At 36.1% G+C, this 13,958-nt stretch overlaps 1 protein-coding gene across 4 annotated transcripts in view; it reads right to left on the bottom strand.

The window, feature by feature from the left end:
* The window catches only part of AKT3 (AKT serine/threonine kinase 3), a 144,592-nt gene that overhangs the window by 54,832 nt on the left and 75,802 nt on the right, over window positions 1–13,958 (bottom strand). For all 4 annotated transcript variants that reach the window (XM_015283981.4, XM_040697411.2, XM_046939380.1 and 1 more), the window contains exon 3: window positions 10,530–10,655. In XM_015283981.4, coding sequence (XP_015139467.1) covers window positions 10,530–10,655 — 126 coding nt within the window. The remainder of the gene's footprint in view (window positions 1–10,529; window positions 10,656–13,958) is intronic.

The raw sequence follows: 13,958 nt of genomic DNA, 5'->3' as shown, positions 1-13,958 counted from the left end.
GTAACTTTCTTTTTATAGAGCCACAACCTACCAGTTAGCCCACACTTTTCCCTGATGAAGCTGATGGTGTTGACTATAACTTACCATAAAACTTTGCCCTTCACACTTGGAGAAATACATTTTATTTACTCAAGATAATGTCAGTATTTTACAGAAGTCATGTTATATGGCATGTACCACTTCTCAAGGCAGTTTGTTCTTTCACGGAAGTACTTTATCTTGGCTTTCTTTTTTTTCCATAAATTCAGAGTCCTGACACCTCAACTATCATCCATAATTTTACTGGAATATGCTTTAGATATTGTCTAACGAACTGCATCAGATCAAGTGAATTTCTAAACACTCAACATACTTCAGTGCCTGCTAGCCTGTTTCACTTCTCTCTCTTATGCCTGTTGCAGGTGTTAAGTGTACAAACGGCATGCTCACAGCAGACCTTCTGAAATGCAGATACAAACTGAAAATACAATAAAGCAATTCTCTTTTATATTACTAATGTATAACCAGCATAATGCCTTCGCTCAAGGTATTAATTTGCATACCTGAAGATCTAAAGAATACTTTATCTGAGAAAGGGCCTCTGACTGTTATCAAGCGTTATCAGACTTACTTGTGCCACATCCTCAATACAGACAAGGAATTTTTGACATTAGAGGGTTCTCTGTGATTTAAGAACTTGATATAAGAACTGGAGTGCAAGCTGACATGTTTTGTTTTATTTTGTTGTTTTTTTTTTTTTTTTAAAGAGGAAGGTGCTACAGTAGAATGGATGTGGGGAGAGGGACCTTCACACGGAAGATGGAAAAGAAACAAGAAGGACAGAAGCAGACGAAGGGAACTTAAGGACCATGATGAAGTGGAGCTACTTAGGATATATAGTAGGTTCACAGCTGGGTGCAAGTACTGTGAGATCAAAGGAACTCCTCAGGCATATGGTTGAAGCCCAAGTTATAATGACAGTGATGGGGACTCTAGGAATAACACACTATTTGTTTTCTTAAAATTCTCAGCTGCAACTTTAAGAAATGCACAGGACTACTTTTACAACAGAAGAGACTGCACGCATGTCTGTTCTAGAATTACCTGATCCTACCCCTGACTAAACCATTTCTCTCATCTTTAATCCTATCACACTTCAATCATGTAGGCTGAAACTTCCTTTGCTGGATGTTTGCCTAAATCTGCACACTGCTGGAAAATACAACATTTTGGAGACAAGACTTAAAACTTGGCAAACCAAGACCTTTGATATCCTTCCAGTATTCCTATGAAAATGTAACACAACTGTCCATTCTATCTGCAAGAGAGAAAAGAGTGCAGGAGAGATTGGTAAAAAAAAAAAAATTGCAGTAACACTTACTAAACCATAAAATTCTTAAAAATCTGTGCAGTAATCCAGAAGCTACAGCTATCTCCTATCTATATATCTGCTGAACGGAAAGCTCTTTCTCCTATGTTTGTATCGGCTCTTGCTACCCTCAGACACTACAAAAAAGAAGCTATCCGGTTAAGGCAAAATCCAATATGGAATGATATAATACAGCAAAAATAATTTAAAGAAGAGACATCAGAACAAAAGACCGGGGAATAAAGGCAGAGGAGTGTAAATGGCAACGGAGAAAGACTGAAACCTGTGTGGAAAAGAAACACAAGGGGGATAAAAAAAGGCTCATTAGGAACAGCAGCAAGAAATGGCAGCTAGAATGGGGAGACTGCAAGAGAGAACTAGAGAATTTATTAGTCCAGAGACCAGTTTGCATAATTAATATATTATCTATATATTTTTTGTATGTTCATCCATGTAAGTCTGTACCAAGCTATACACATATTACTGGTACTACATATTAATTTTTCTTCAGAGATTTCTCAAAGTGATGATGCACTTCATTAATAAGAACAGCTACTTTAGCTGTGGATGCATATATTAAGATCTGTAAATACCATAGAGTGCTTAACTCTCACAGGTTTTCATTATAGATGATCAACAAGATCAATTAAATATAATAAAAAATGCTGTGGAAAGTGAAAAAAGAAATGAAAACATTAAAAAATGCCATTTGAATATGCTAGAAGGATGCTATTGAAAAATAACACCAAGCAAAGTTTACAGAGCTTTTTGAAATATTCTATTAAAAGTGGCTGAATATATAATTTCCTTTTATAAGGATAGAAGTGAATACATAGATGTCCTTAACTACTGAAACAAAAGGAGTTTTGGAAAGAAGCAGAGAACTAGTGTATTTCTAAAAGTGGTGTGTGCTACTCAGCCTGCTGAAGTACATAAAAGTAACTGAAGTCTGCTGATATTTAGTCACTCACATGTTTCACAGGCTGCTGTATACAAATGTATGGGATAAACAACAGTCCTACCACGACTGTAACATGAATAAAAATTTGTTTGTGCATGTCTTCCACCTAAGGGTAAGAAAATAAATAAATCTATTAAGATTAATAAGTACTCTAATACACACTTACTGCTAATTACCAAAATATTTTTCTACTAATTACTGGGAAAAAAATGTAGTAGTTTTAGACAGAATAGTTTGGAAACTACAAAAGCAGAGAAGAATGAGTGAAACTGGCTACTGAAAGCTGGCTCAGAAAGCTTGAGTGATAGTTGGGTCATTACCAAAAGGAGAGAACACTCTACCATAATGTCTTCAAGTTTGCTACTATACATAAACATATGTAATTAAAGGGCTGAATCTCAACTCCAAACAGTTGGAAGTCTAAATTATCATTCAAAAAGATGAGTAAGCCAGTAAACAGACAGACTCAACTTTGTGTTCTTGTATGCTAGCCATCTACAACTTGGAATTACACATTTTAATCCTAAAGCTTTCTGACCTGCTTGGGATTAAACATCAGTCATGAAAAATTTCCCCCTTAATATTAGAGGAGATACAAAGCCTTGAGGCAGAACATTTGTTCAAAGCAGCAAAATGCAATATCAGTTACAGAAATCAACAACTCAATTCCAACAAGTCTGTGGTACTTGGTTGGCCTTTTTTGGATCTGTATAAGAAACGGAAAAATGAAATAGAACCAGAATAAAGAAATGCAATGCAAGTTTCTGAATTATTTTTTTTTAATAAAAAAGAGGTTAACCAGATGTTAACTTTAATCTCCATATCCACAAACACTCTGATAATTCTGAAATGTTAGGCTGTCTTTTCCAAATAAAATGTACTATCTAAATTAAATAGTTATGCTAGTTAAACTCTCCTGAGCAACTCTAACTACAAACTGTATTTCAAAACGTTCTGTTTACTTTACACCATTCTGAACCACAGATGACAAAGTTTGCTTGAAGCTGTAATTACTCTGCAAAGCTGGGAAGCCAATTAGAGGGCCTGAAACCTGCCAGTTCCAAAAAAAAAAAAAAAAAAAAGCACAGATCATCTGTTCAGATTTTATTAAAAAGTTTAAAGTTTGAATTCTATAACTTTAACCATATAATCACCGATGTTCTTTTCCTAAGTGCATTCATTCAGCATTAAAAAAAAACAACAGAAGGAATACTAATATCATATTATTATTTCATATAAGGAAGCTTTCATCTTCAGCAGAATTGGTTGGTAGAGTTAGACAAGAATGTTAAACATATAAAAAGCCATAAAAAATTCACTAAAAAAATGAACAGAAGGTTGCATATTTGAGAAATTATTTCTAATGCAAACTGAGTTTTAGCACAAAGAACTTCCTATGATTATCATATGATATAAAATAAATAGTATTGAACTACTGATGGCATTTTTTTAGAACATATATGCATTTTTACTTATGTAGGGGGATATTTATATGCAGATATTTGTATCTAGCATATCTAGCTATCTATTTACATTGCAATTTAATCCTTAATTTCTTATTTTCCTCTAAGTCTTTCCTTCAGAAGATGAACACTTCACTATCCCAACCTTTGCCCCTTCAGTACCTACTCCAGTTAGCTTTCTTTCTCATGTTGAAACACACTGCTTACACAACCTTTTTTCATTACTGCTATTCCTTGTACTCTGAATCCAGTTTTCTCCAATGACTTGTGTTAGGAAAGTAGCAGAACTAATATATAATTTTCATAACATTGACACAGATAGGCATGCTTTTGCTCACATACAAAATGCCATGACTTTTACATGTATATATGCATATGTATATACAGAAACATATATTTATACACACACATCCTCTTAGCTTGGTCCTCTCCGGATTCTCCCACCCATTTACGTACTCTATCCTATTTCTCTGAGGCTTTCTAAAAGGCTCTCTGTCCTCAAGTCTCCTCTTTTCTGACTACATTTTGTTTATGTGCAATATTACCCATAAAAACAAGATTAGTGACATAACAATGTATGGCAATAATTTAATACCCTTTCTTCAGTTCCCAAAAACGCAGTTTTCCCCTATAAATATCATCCTCCAAAATGCTCCAGAGGTAGTTGTTTTCTATTGTCCCTTTGATCGTAACACACTTCTCTTTGCACTCCTCATTTTCTACACAGCACATCAGCACATAAGCAGTAAGTTTTCAACATGGACTACCCCCACAGCCTACCTACTCTCATCCTCTTTATCACTCTTTATTCAGCATCCAAATGACCATTCCTACCATTCATCCTCCCATTGTTCCATTCGGCACCATTACTGAAAAGCATTCCTAATTTCTTTCTATTTAGTGAACAAGCTCTTCTTTAAATCCTCCTTAAAACTCTAACTCACCATGATGTCTTAAAAACAGGAAGTAAGGAGGGAGAAAAGAAGAGAGTAAAAATCTAACCTGGACAGTAGATAAGTTGTCAATGTGCTGAGACCACTGCCTATACTACAGGCTAATACTGTCTCATTGTTTTCTCATACTCCCCCCATCTGTTTGCATCCATCTGCTATCCCTTGTTTTATATTTGGAATTTTACTATTTTGGAGCAGGAACTGACTTTTTGTTCCGTATGGGTAGAAATCCCACTCCTGTGGTGCTTGGCTCATGACTCGAACTTGTATGTGCTTTGGTGCTATAACAACAACAACATATATGACTGAATAACAAACACACAAAAAAATGATTATTTTCCTTGAAACTGAAAAAGACCATCCTTGATGCACTTCACCATGCTGGAAAGCCATTTATTTTCAGCACTCCAAAAAGTACTGAAGTTGTGCCCTTGCCTTTCTATCATGACAATTAGTTTGCCAGTCACCCTTTCATGCAAATAGAGAGAATGAAAATGAGAGTTCTCCACATGTTATTGTCAGGCTTTGCCTGAGGTTTTTCTTGTCTTCACAGAAGACAGTAACATAATGCATCCCTCTCATACTAACATCTCAATTTCATTTATGCAAATCGATGTATCACACCAGGATAAAAAGACCTGACAGTATACTTTTTGACTTGTCATGCTTATATCAGGCCCTACTTAGAGATAACTGGGGATTACAGAATAGTAAATTGGTGTCTGAGAAAGCACAGTCCAAAAGCTGCTCCAAAAGTATTGCCTCCTATTTTTATAATGCTGGCCCACATCAGAGGGGCATGTTGGTGGCATGGCAATAGAGATTGAACCTTCCTGCCAATATTCCATTTTGCTGCTGTGTTATCATGCTCTTTGTATCTGTTGCTTCCATGGAAACAAATAGGAGGCATTACTTCTGGAGCGACTTCAGTAAAACTGAAGGATAAGTCTGAGGAACTCACTCTCATTCACGATCCAAGCTAACAAGTGAATCCAAACCTCTAAGTCAAATGACAGAATACCAACTATGCCACCTAAAGACAGTTCATAAGGTACTTTGCAAACCTCTCAAAGAAAATCACTGGTGCAGTTTTCCAGAAAGACAAACGTACATACATCCAGCAGTAACACTGGTAACGCATTAGACTTGAGTTTGAATTGCCACAGACATATTTCTGTATTCAGCATGTTACATATAAAGTGCTTTTTTTCTCCCCATAATTATTTGCAGTGATGAATGAATATTATTTATTCAATTGAACTGTTATTACTGTGGATTGAAATCTGGGCCGTAATTGTAAGAAACTAGTTGGACACGTATCTGTGTGTTCACGTCATCCACTGCTGTGACAACCAAGAACACCTAGGACTTTAAACTCAAATCTCATTGAAAAGTTAACTGTGGAGTTCCTGGAAAAAAGTCATGCCTAACGGCAAAGTATCTTCATGGATAACTTGATATACACATGCATATGTGCTCCCTATTCATTTCTTCAGAGAATGTCTTCAGAATTCTTTAGAACCCTAACATGATTCCCTGAAAACACTTAAATTTTTATGTTTTTTATATTTTTAAATCCCCGAAATAATAAACCTTGTCTCTGGCCGATTTAAAGATTATGATTAGTAAAAAGGAGTACAAATTTTCCATTGCAAGTAGCCAGGGTTCATCGGTGATAATTTCTGCAGCACAGAAAAATAAAATTAAGAAAAACATTTATAAAAGAGCACCTTCTCGCAATAACTTGAATTTATTTCACCTGTATCACAGAACACTTGGAAAGTAAAATATTTCAGGATACCACAAAAATTCCAAGTGACATCATTTTTGGCCAAAGCTCAAAGGCTACCATTAAAGGCATATATCTCTTTCCAATTATTCTCCATATGAAGATCAAAATGAAGGCAAAAGGCCAGTTTGTACAGATACCTCAACTCAAATGTGCTATGTGATCACTTACATACTCATCATATGTGTGAGAACATTTTTTAATGTTGCTTTTCAGTGGTTTCTCTTTTGTGTGTGTTGGTTTTTTTTTTTCTTGTTTTTTTTTTCTTTCTTCCCTTTTAAATCAATAAGGCCACAAAAGCTCCTTAAATAGAATTGGAAAGAACCACCACTTATTCCCATCAAAGACCAAGGCGGTTTACACATAGCAGTATTGATTCTGCTTCAACAGCACTGGACTACTTAGAAACAGTGTTGTGAGATCATGCTGTTCTTTTTTGGGACCTCTGAGGGTATACATCCTGTCATGGGGACATCCAGAGTACTAGTTTTTTTTTTTTTTTCAAAAGAAGCCTAATATAGGCCTTTGCCTATACCAAGAAGTTACAGCAATTGAATCAAAAATATTTTTAGACTGGTTCTGACTGCATTAATGCCTAAGCAAAAGCAATTTAAATTAACATATTTTGAGGTGGGCCGGAACGCAAACCCACTCCATTACCATGACTCAGTCAATCAACTGTGTCTCTTGAAGCTCCAGAAACTTGATTACTTGCAACTGCTTCTCTATACCTGAAAAGAGCTAGGCTGACTTTGAACTAGTTTCTGAAGTGGGCTCTGTACGGTATAACATACAGTAGCTCCACAGGAGAGAAACCAGAGTGATTCCAGCACATGACCTGGTATCACCAGACTGATCTGTTCACCCTGCCACAAGCTGTGGCAGCTCAGCAATCACAGCACAGAGAACTCATTCCTGGTGCTCACATGCACCGGAAGGCTGCTGTGGGGAGGTGAGGCCCCTGCCTGGGGGCCTCCAAGAACAGCCACCAACGGACCAGTCCTGAATCTTCCCACTTTATCCAGCCCATCTCCACCATACTCCCCAGTCAACTCCACCTAGCATACTTATGGTCCAGCAAGAGACTACTCACCACCATTTCAGGCCCACACAGCTTCCTTGCCTTAATAAAGGCATGTTCAGCACTGGAAGCATTGTTAGCAAGCTATAAAATATTTTTGTCCTCTCAGGCCTTTCTCTCATTCACAGGATTCACAAGGGAATACACTGGCTACAAAGGATCAGGGAAAGAAAAGTGCTCAGCTGTGGGGTTTTGGCCATATTTCTTGGAAGAAACTTTTCTTGGAAGAAATCAGGAAGCAACTATTCAGAAAATGATACTGTATCTGGGAAAGTCTTGTGCAAAAGTAAGCCTGGTGTAGCAGGAGCAGAAGGGGGTCATTCTGTTGGGAAGATATCTGTGTGATCAAAGTAACTGGTGTAACAGGGTGGGTGTAGAATTTTAAACTACAGAACAAGTATCATACAAAGCAGAAAGGTGTAAACTTTCCAGCGTTCAACTCAAACAGTACAAAAATAATACCATGGCCTTGGCCTTCCCTGCTTAAATAACAAGCTGTAAGTAAGAGCCAAAGATGTCTATCATTTGGAGAGCAAAAAGTAGACCGAGACCACATTCTCACTTTACAGATAGCTACAAAGATTACGTGAAGATAGGACTATAAAGACATATCTTTAAGTCCCTGCCAACCTAATCAAGATGGTATTAACAGTGATCTCACACTCCATCTGCCTGGCTAGTAATTTATGAAAAACGCACTTCACTATTACAGGAAAAATATGCTGCAACGCTTGCGGCTGCAAACCTACTGCAGCAGCTCAGGAACTCAGGGATTGGAGATCATAAAGCCCGTTCTTGAGATTTACCAGGTACTGCAGATGAGATCTGATTCAGTCATACAGAGTGTTGTTTCGTTTGTTTGTTTGCCCTACTGATGATCTCATCTTCAGACCGATAAAATATCTGACCAAAAGCAGTCCTTTGCAATTCAGAGTATAATACTATTCTGGCCTTATCTTTTCAGCCTTTCCATGCTATATAATTTTGTACTTCTTATTCAAGATAAAATCTAATCCATTTAATTAAAGTTGAAAACTGGAATCTTATCAAAAAATTTATTCCAGAAAATGTTTTATTTTCTACATTGTGATCTCCACATAGGTACTTTGCTTAAATTTTATGGGATGATTTTTGTGAGAGAAAAGCACTCACTATTCTTGCTCTCATCAGCAGTTCTTTCTTATTAAATTACTGCTTCTCCTGCCAGAAAACAACAAAAAAAAACTCATCTTCTTTACCAATACTGTATTTCTTTAATTAATACTGCATGTTTCTCCCTTTAGCTTACGTAGCCTAAGTATCTGACCTACAGTGCTTGCAAGATACAGAAAGGACTCCTGTCATTTCTGGAAACAATTCAAAAAAAATCATCCAATTCCCATCAAAACAAAGTTCAGGGGCAGCACTCTAATATCAGCGTTATAGAAGATGACCTCTTGGTATAAGGACAGGAAAAAAGAGTTCAACACCAGTATCAACACAGTGGAACTAATTGTTAATTATGCATTTCTTCACTTGGCAGAACTACTGTTTGGATCATCCTTCTCGTTGCAGCAGCAAAGGAAGACTAGATATGCAATGAAGAGCACAGTAAAGCAGGGCAAAAAACACTTGCTATAATTCTACAGATATTCTTTCACTTGGCCACAGGGCAAGTAGTATCTAGGAAACTACTAACTGCTATGAATGAATGGGTTATACAGTCAGAGGAATAGCTAAAGAATAACGGCCTATGACTTGGTCAGTGCTAGGTCTACCAACTCTCATGAACAACCTAAAGGCATCACTGTTTTTTGCACTTCATAGCAACAAGGCAGAATGAGCCTCTAATATTAAAAGGCTTGTATACTCTATATCATTTGTAAGACTTCTATCATCATCAGAAAGCACAAGGTTTTCCTCCTCCGATTGTAGGTCAAGACATGGTATTGGAGCCCAAGATTAATCGATTAATCCCTTATCAAACAAAATGCCCAAATTATTTTGTATGCACAGGCTAAGACAATCTCAGGAATAATTTCATTAAAAAAAAAAAAAAGGGCAAATTCAGTGTCAGTAAAATTTGTTGCTGCTTCAGTAACGCAAATGAAGGAAATCCTTTCCCTAAATACACCTGCTCTTGTGGCTCCAGCATTCTCCTATAAAACTAAACACTGCCATTTATTGTACTGCAGTATGCTAAACACATTTTGAAAGAACTTGGTTACATACTCTAATATTCCTTCCTTCAAAAGTTTATAGCTATAATATTTTTTCCCCTTAGCTTAGCTCTGCAAATATTTTCGTTTCTGTTGTGAAATATTCCACCAATCTCACGATCAAAAAAACCCTAGTAAAACATTTCAAAAACATTTTTGAAAAAGAAAAAAGCACAATGTCTTCATTTTATCCAATAGATTCATACTTTGTAGCTTTGCTAATATATGCAAATTGTCTGATTGCTCAAAATTACTGATTAACCAGGCTGGAGAGCTGATTACCTGATTATCCAAGAGAAAAATAATTTAGCACGATTTTGTGCCATTTGACAGTCTAGATAATTTTCTAATTAATTTGAGTTTTCAAGTGAATTCAGAGATACTACCAAAAAATAAAGAGGGCAGTGGAATGAATACAAGTAAGCTTTCTAAGGATTTTCATCTTACAACAATCATTTATCAAATGTTATTGTTAGTAACACTTTAGATAGAAATAAAAAAAACTAAAATTGAGGACATGGGTTTTTTAATATTTTTAAAATCTACTTATGATAAAATCTTTAATGCCATTTATAAGAAAATCTTATAGGGCTGGACATGAGATTGGGGGGTACTAGCCTGACACAAGACATCAAACTTGCACTGTTACCAGTAAATTCTGAACTACACATTCAGCAAAATGTAGCAAATACTTTGTCAATATGCGGAGAGAAAAATAAATACTGGAAATACATACTTGCCACTGAAAAGTTGTTGAGTGGATATGGCAGATCCACATCCTGGGGCTTCTCCTTATAGCCTATGAAAGAACCATCTGTCTTTAGCAGGAAATATCTTGGCCGCCAGTTTTTTATATATTCTCCTAAATGAGAAAAAAAATGTGTTCATTAGTACTGTAGAGAAAAAAAGAAAAAAAAAAAACACTTGATACTAAAAAACAGATCATCAATGTCTTAACATTAATTATACCAAAATCTTTCCAGATGTTTTCAACTTACAAAGGAAAATAACTTCCTCTAAAGGAAGAGAAAATGTAATTGCAATTGAAAACCTCGGCTGTAGAACAATGCCTCTGTAATAAGGAGCTACAAGCACTGTACTATATTCTGTACAGCGAAATTTCATTACACCATACTCTTCCCAGTCCTCCATCTTTGTATCTGTAAACAGTCTGAAATTTGGTACAGATGAAAGCATGCACTACAGCTCAACTTACAATAACAAAAGTAAATGTAAGTTACTACAATGTAGAACATTCACCCTGCTGAACCAAAGCAAAAATCATTAAGTTCATTCAAATGTAAACTATCAGCAAGAAGACTGAAGGTATCCAATCCAGTTACCTTTTACAAGATAAATCAACCAATAAACACACCACCTCCACTTTCACCCTACTCAAGTTGGAATGGAAGGTTCTGCAAGCTAGGAGGTATTCAGGAACAGAAGCATTAAGAACAAGACAGAAGAGAGTTGGTAGCTTAAACAATGCAATCTTATTTAAGAGTGAAAAATCTCGAAATATTTTATCATATCAAAATCTCACCAGTAATTTTACTTCTTATGTGTATTACTCAGGTAAATACAGACGCATTTAAACCAGCCCACCTTTCCCCATCTTTGACTTCTACCAACTTTGCAGAACAAATAATGTACACACAACCACCAACTAAGATTTTAAATGTGCTACTGTTCTATCATTACATAATATTTTAAGAAAAAAAGTGTATGTACCAATGTAAAATTTCCAGATTTCCTCAAAACTAAAAGTTGCCGCTTATTACTCACTTGAAAACTTCATGCTAAAATACTGCTCTAATCTGAGACTCTTAAGATTATATCAAAGTGTCACAGTGAAATAAGAATAGTGACCTCGTTGCATTAACTTTAAAAAACACAATTTCAAGTTCCGTAAAGCTGAAACTGAAAAAATATTTCAATTTCTCAGTTTGCAAAATCCTCAGAACTTAGTATATACCCGGGACTGCACTGCCCTAGGCTAAACCCAATCCTTGAGAAGTGTTTTGTAGTTCAACAGTCTGTTAACTGTACCTTTTAGACAATTCAGAGGTTAGAAGGAAGATGACATTCATCTGAGACTGAGATCATTCTGTTAGAAGCCAGTCTATGTTTCCTGGCCCTCAGCAGCAAAACTTCTAGCTCCAGATAGCAGGGCACCTGCCTTGTGTTGTTATCTAGAGATCTTCCATTTTCATATAAGTAGAAAAAAATATTGAAACAGCTCAAAGTGTTACTTAATTTGACCACAAAAAATTAGGAGATACACACTTGTCTAGACTACAAGCTCTCTATCTCAAGTCTCTGGTGCTAGGTCAGTTGGAAACGTCTACACTGATACAGCTGGTCTGAATTGACTCCACAATGGGAAATCTCAGCTCAAATTAAAAAAGTGCGAGAAAAGAAACGTAACTTTAATACCAATAACAGTGAAAACTGTATCATTACATGAAAACATGCAGATGCTTCTTTAATTATGTTTGCAGAATACTTGAAAATAACAAACATAAACCTAACTAAAGGAATGATCCTTAGAAATATTTAAAATACCTCCCATAAAATAAAATTGCAGAAATCTGTCTGGATCAAAGAGTTGAAGCCAAAACAAAGCCATACACATCAGATCACCCAATATGAGTTTTAAAAATGTATATGTTAGCATTCTAGTCCCTTTCTTACTGTTTAACAGTTCATAATGAATCTTACATAATGTTCTCATACACTACTTGTTTCCGGGAGACTGCTATGATAGACAGTGCCTGTTGGTTTAACATCTATCAAGACTTTAGCCTTCTCTGGAAGGTGCATTCACTAGGAAGGAGGCAGCTAAAACAATGGAAGACTTGTTCAAGGGCAGCATCCAATATGGACACAAGTACACAAGTAAGACATAAGAACATAAGTACAGACAAGCCAGGTCAGCCATTCAAAGTTTCAGGTTTCAAACAAAATCTTCCTTTCTGTAAGGAACAAACTGTGCAAAGAGGTAAGCAGACTCTCCAAGAGTTAGGGATGGCAGGATAAGAACACTGATACGTCACCTCAGGAAAAAACAGAAACTACTACTGACTCCTACAAGCTACTAACATAGACACTGTCTGGAATCAAACCTATTAAAAAAAAAATAAAGAGATCATTTCAGCAGCTGCCCTTAGAGACACTTATTCCCTTCTCTTCTTAGGGCAACATTTCATATTGCATTTAGCTTCTCCTAGGTACTCAAAGTCTCTGAATTAGAAAACTGAACAGATTTTTGATCATCTAATCAGTTTTGCAGTAGACATCCTGCCTACAGAAAAACCATTAGAAGAGTACAAGTACTTCCAAGCTTCTCTGAAGAGAGGAAGATATCAATACTGAATGGCAAATAGGTACCATACTGTCCATGAGCACAGCTGTATGTCTCTTCCCTGCAAACTACAGCAAGACACAGAACACACAGCTTACAATGGCAGCTCCAAAAGTAATGCCTCCTATTTTATTCTGTTGGCCTACAATGTTAGAGAGAGATGTTGATGGTATGGCAGTAAAGATTGAACCTTCCCACCAATGCTCCCATGTTCCATTACATTTAATTGCCATGCGACAGAAGGCAGCAGAGGGTCAGTCTGACAAAATGGCACCTGACATGGCAGTGCATATGAAGTAAAGGTGTGCAATTGAATTCTTCCATGTGGAAAAAACTGCACCTATTGACATTCATCAATATATGCTGAACATTGGTGTGTGTGTATATATATATATATATATATAAAATGCCATTTTTTCCTTGAAATAACCAATAATCAAATCATTCTTCAGCAGATATACAGGAATATTTATCATCTGCCCTTTATTTATTTTGTAATTTAATTAACAAATGGGTGAACACTTTTGAAGAATAAAGTAAACAGTAATATCAGTAAGCAGTTCACTTAACTGCTTAAGTGGTTTAATGGCACTCAGGATGAAGTCTAGGTGCCCTCTTATAACTGAATTCCTTCTATACAATCTGCTTAAGGACAGAAAAACATTTTATTCCATACTTCTTAAGAGACACATTTACTGAACTGCTTTAAAAGAGAAGTCCTCTACACAGACACACAAAAAAAATTACTAAAACACAGCAGAGTATTGGGAAAGAAAAAACAATTTAACACGACTTCTAACT

The sequence above is a fragment of the Gallus gallus genome, chromosome 3 (genome assembly GCF_016699485.2).
Source record: "Gallus gallus isolate bGalGal1 chromosome 3, bGalGal1.mat.broiler.GRCg7b, whole genome shotgun sequence".
Lineage (NCBI taxonomy): Eukaryota > Metazoa > Chordata > Aves > Galliformes > Phasianidae > Gallus > Gallus gallus.
Note: the sequence above shows the minus strand (reverse complement) of the source record. Positions and strands in the feature narration are given on the sequence as shown.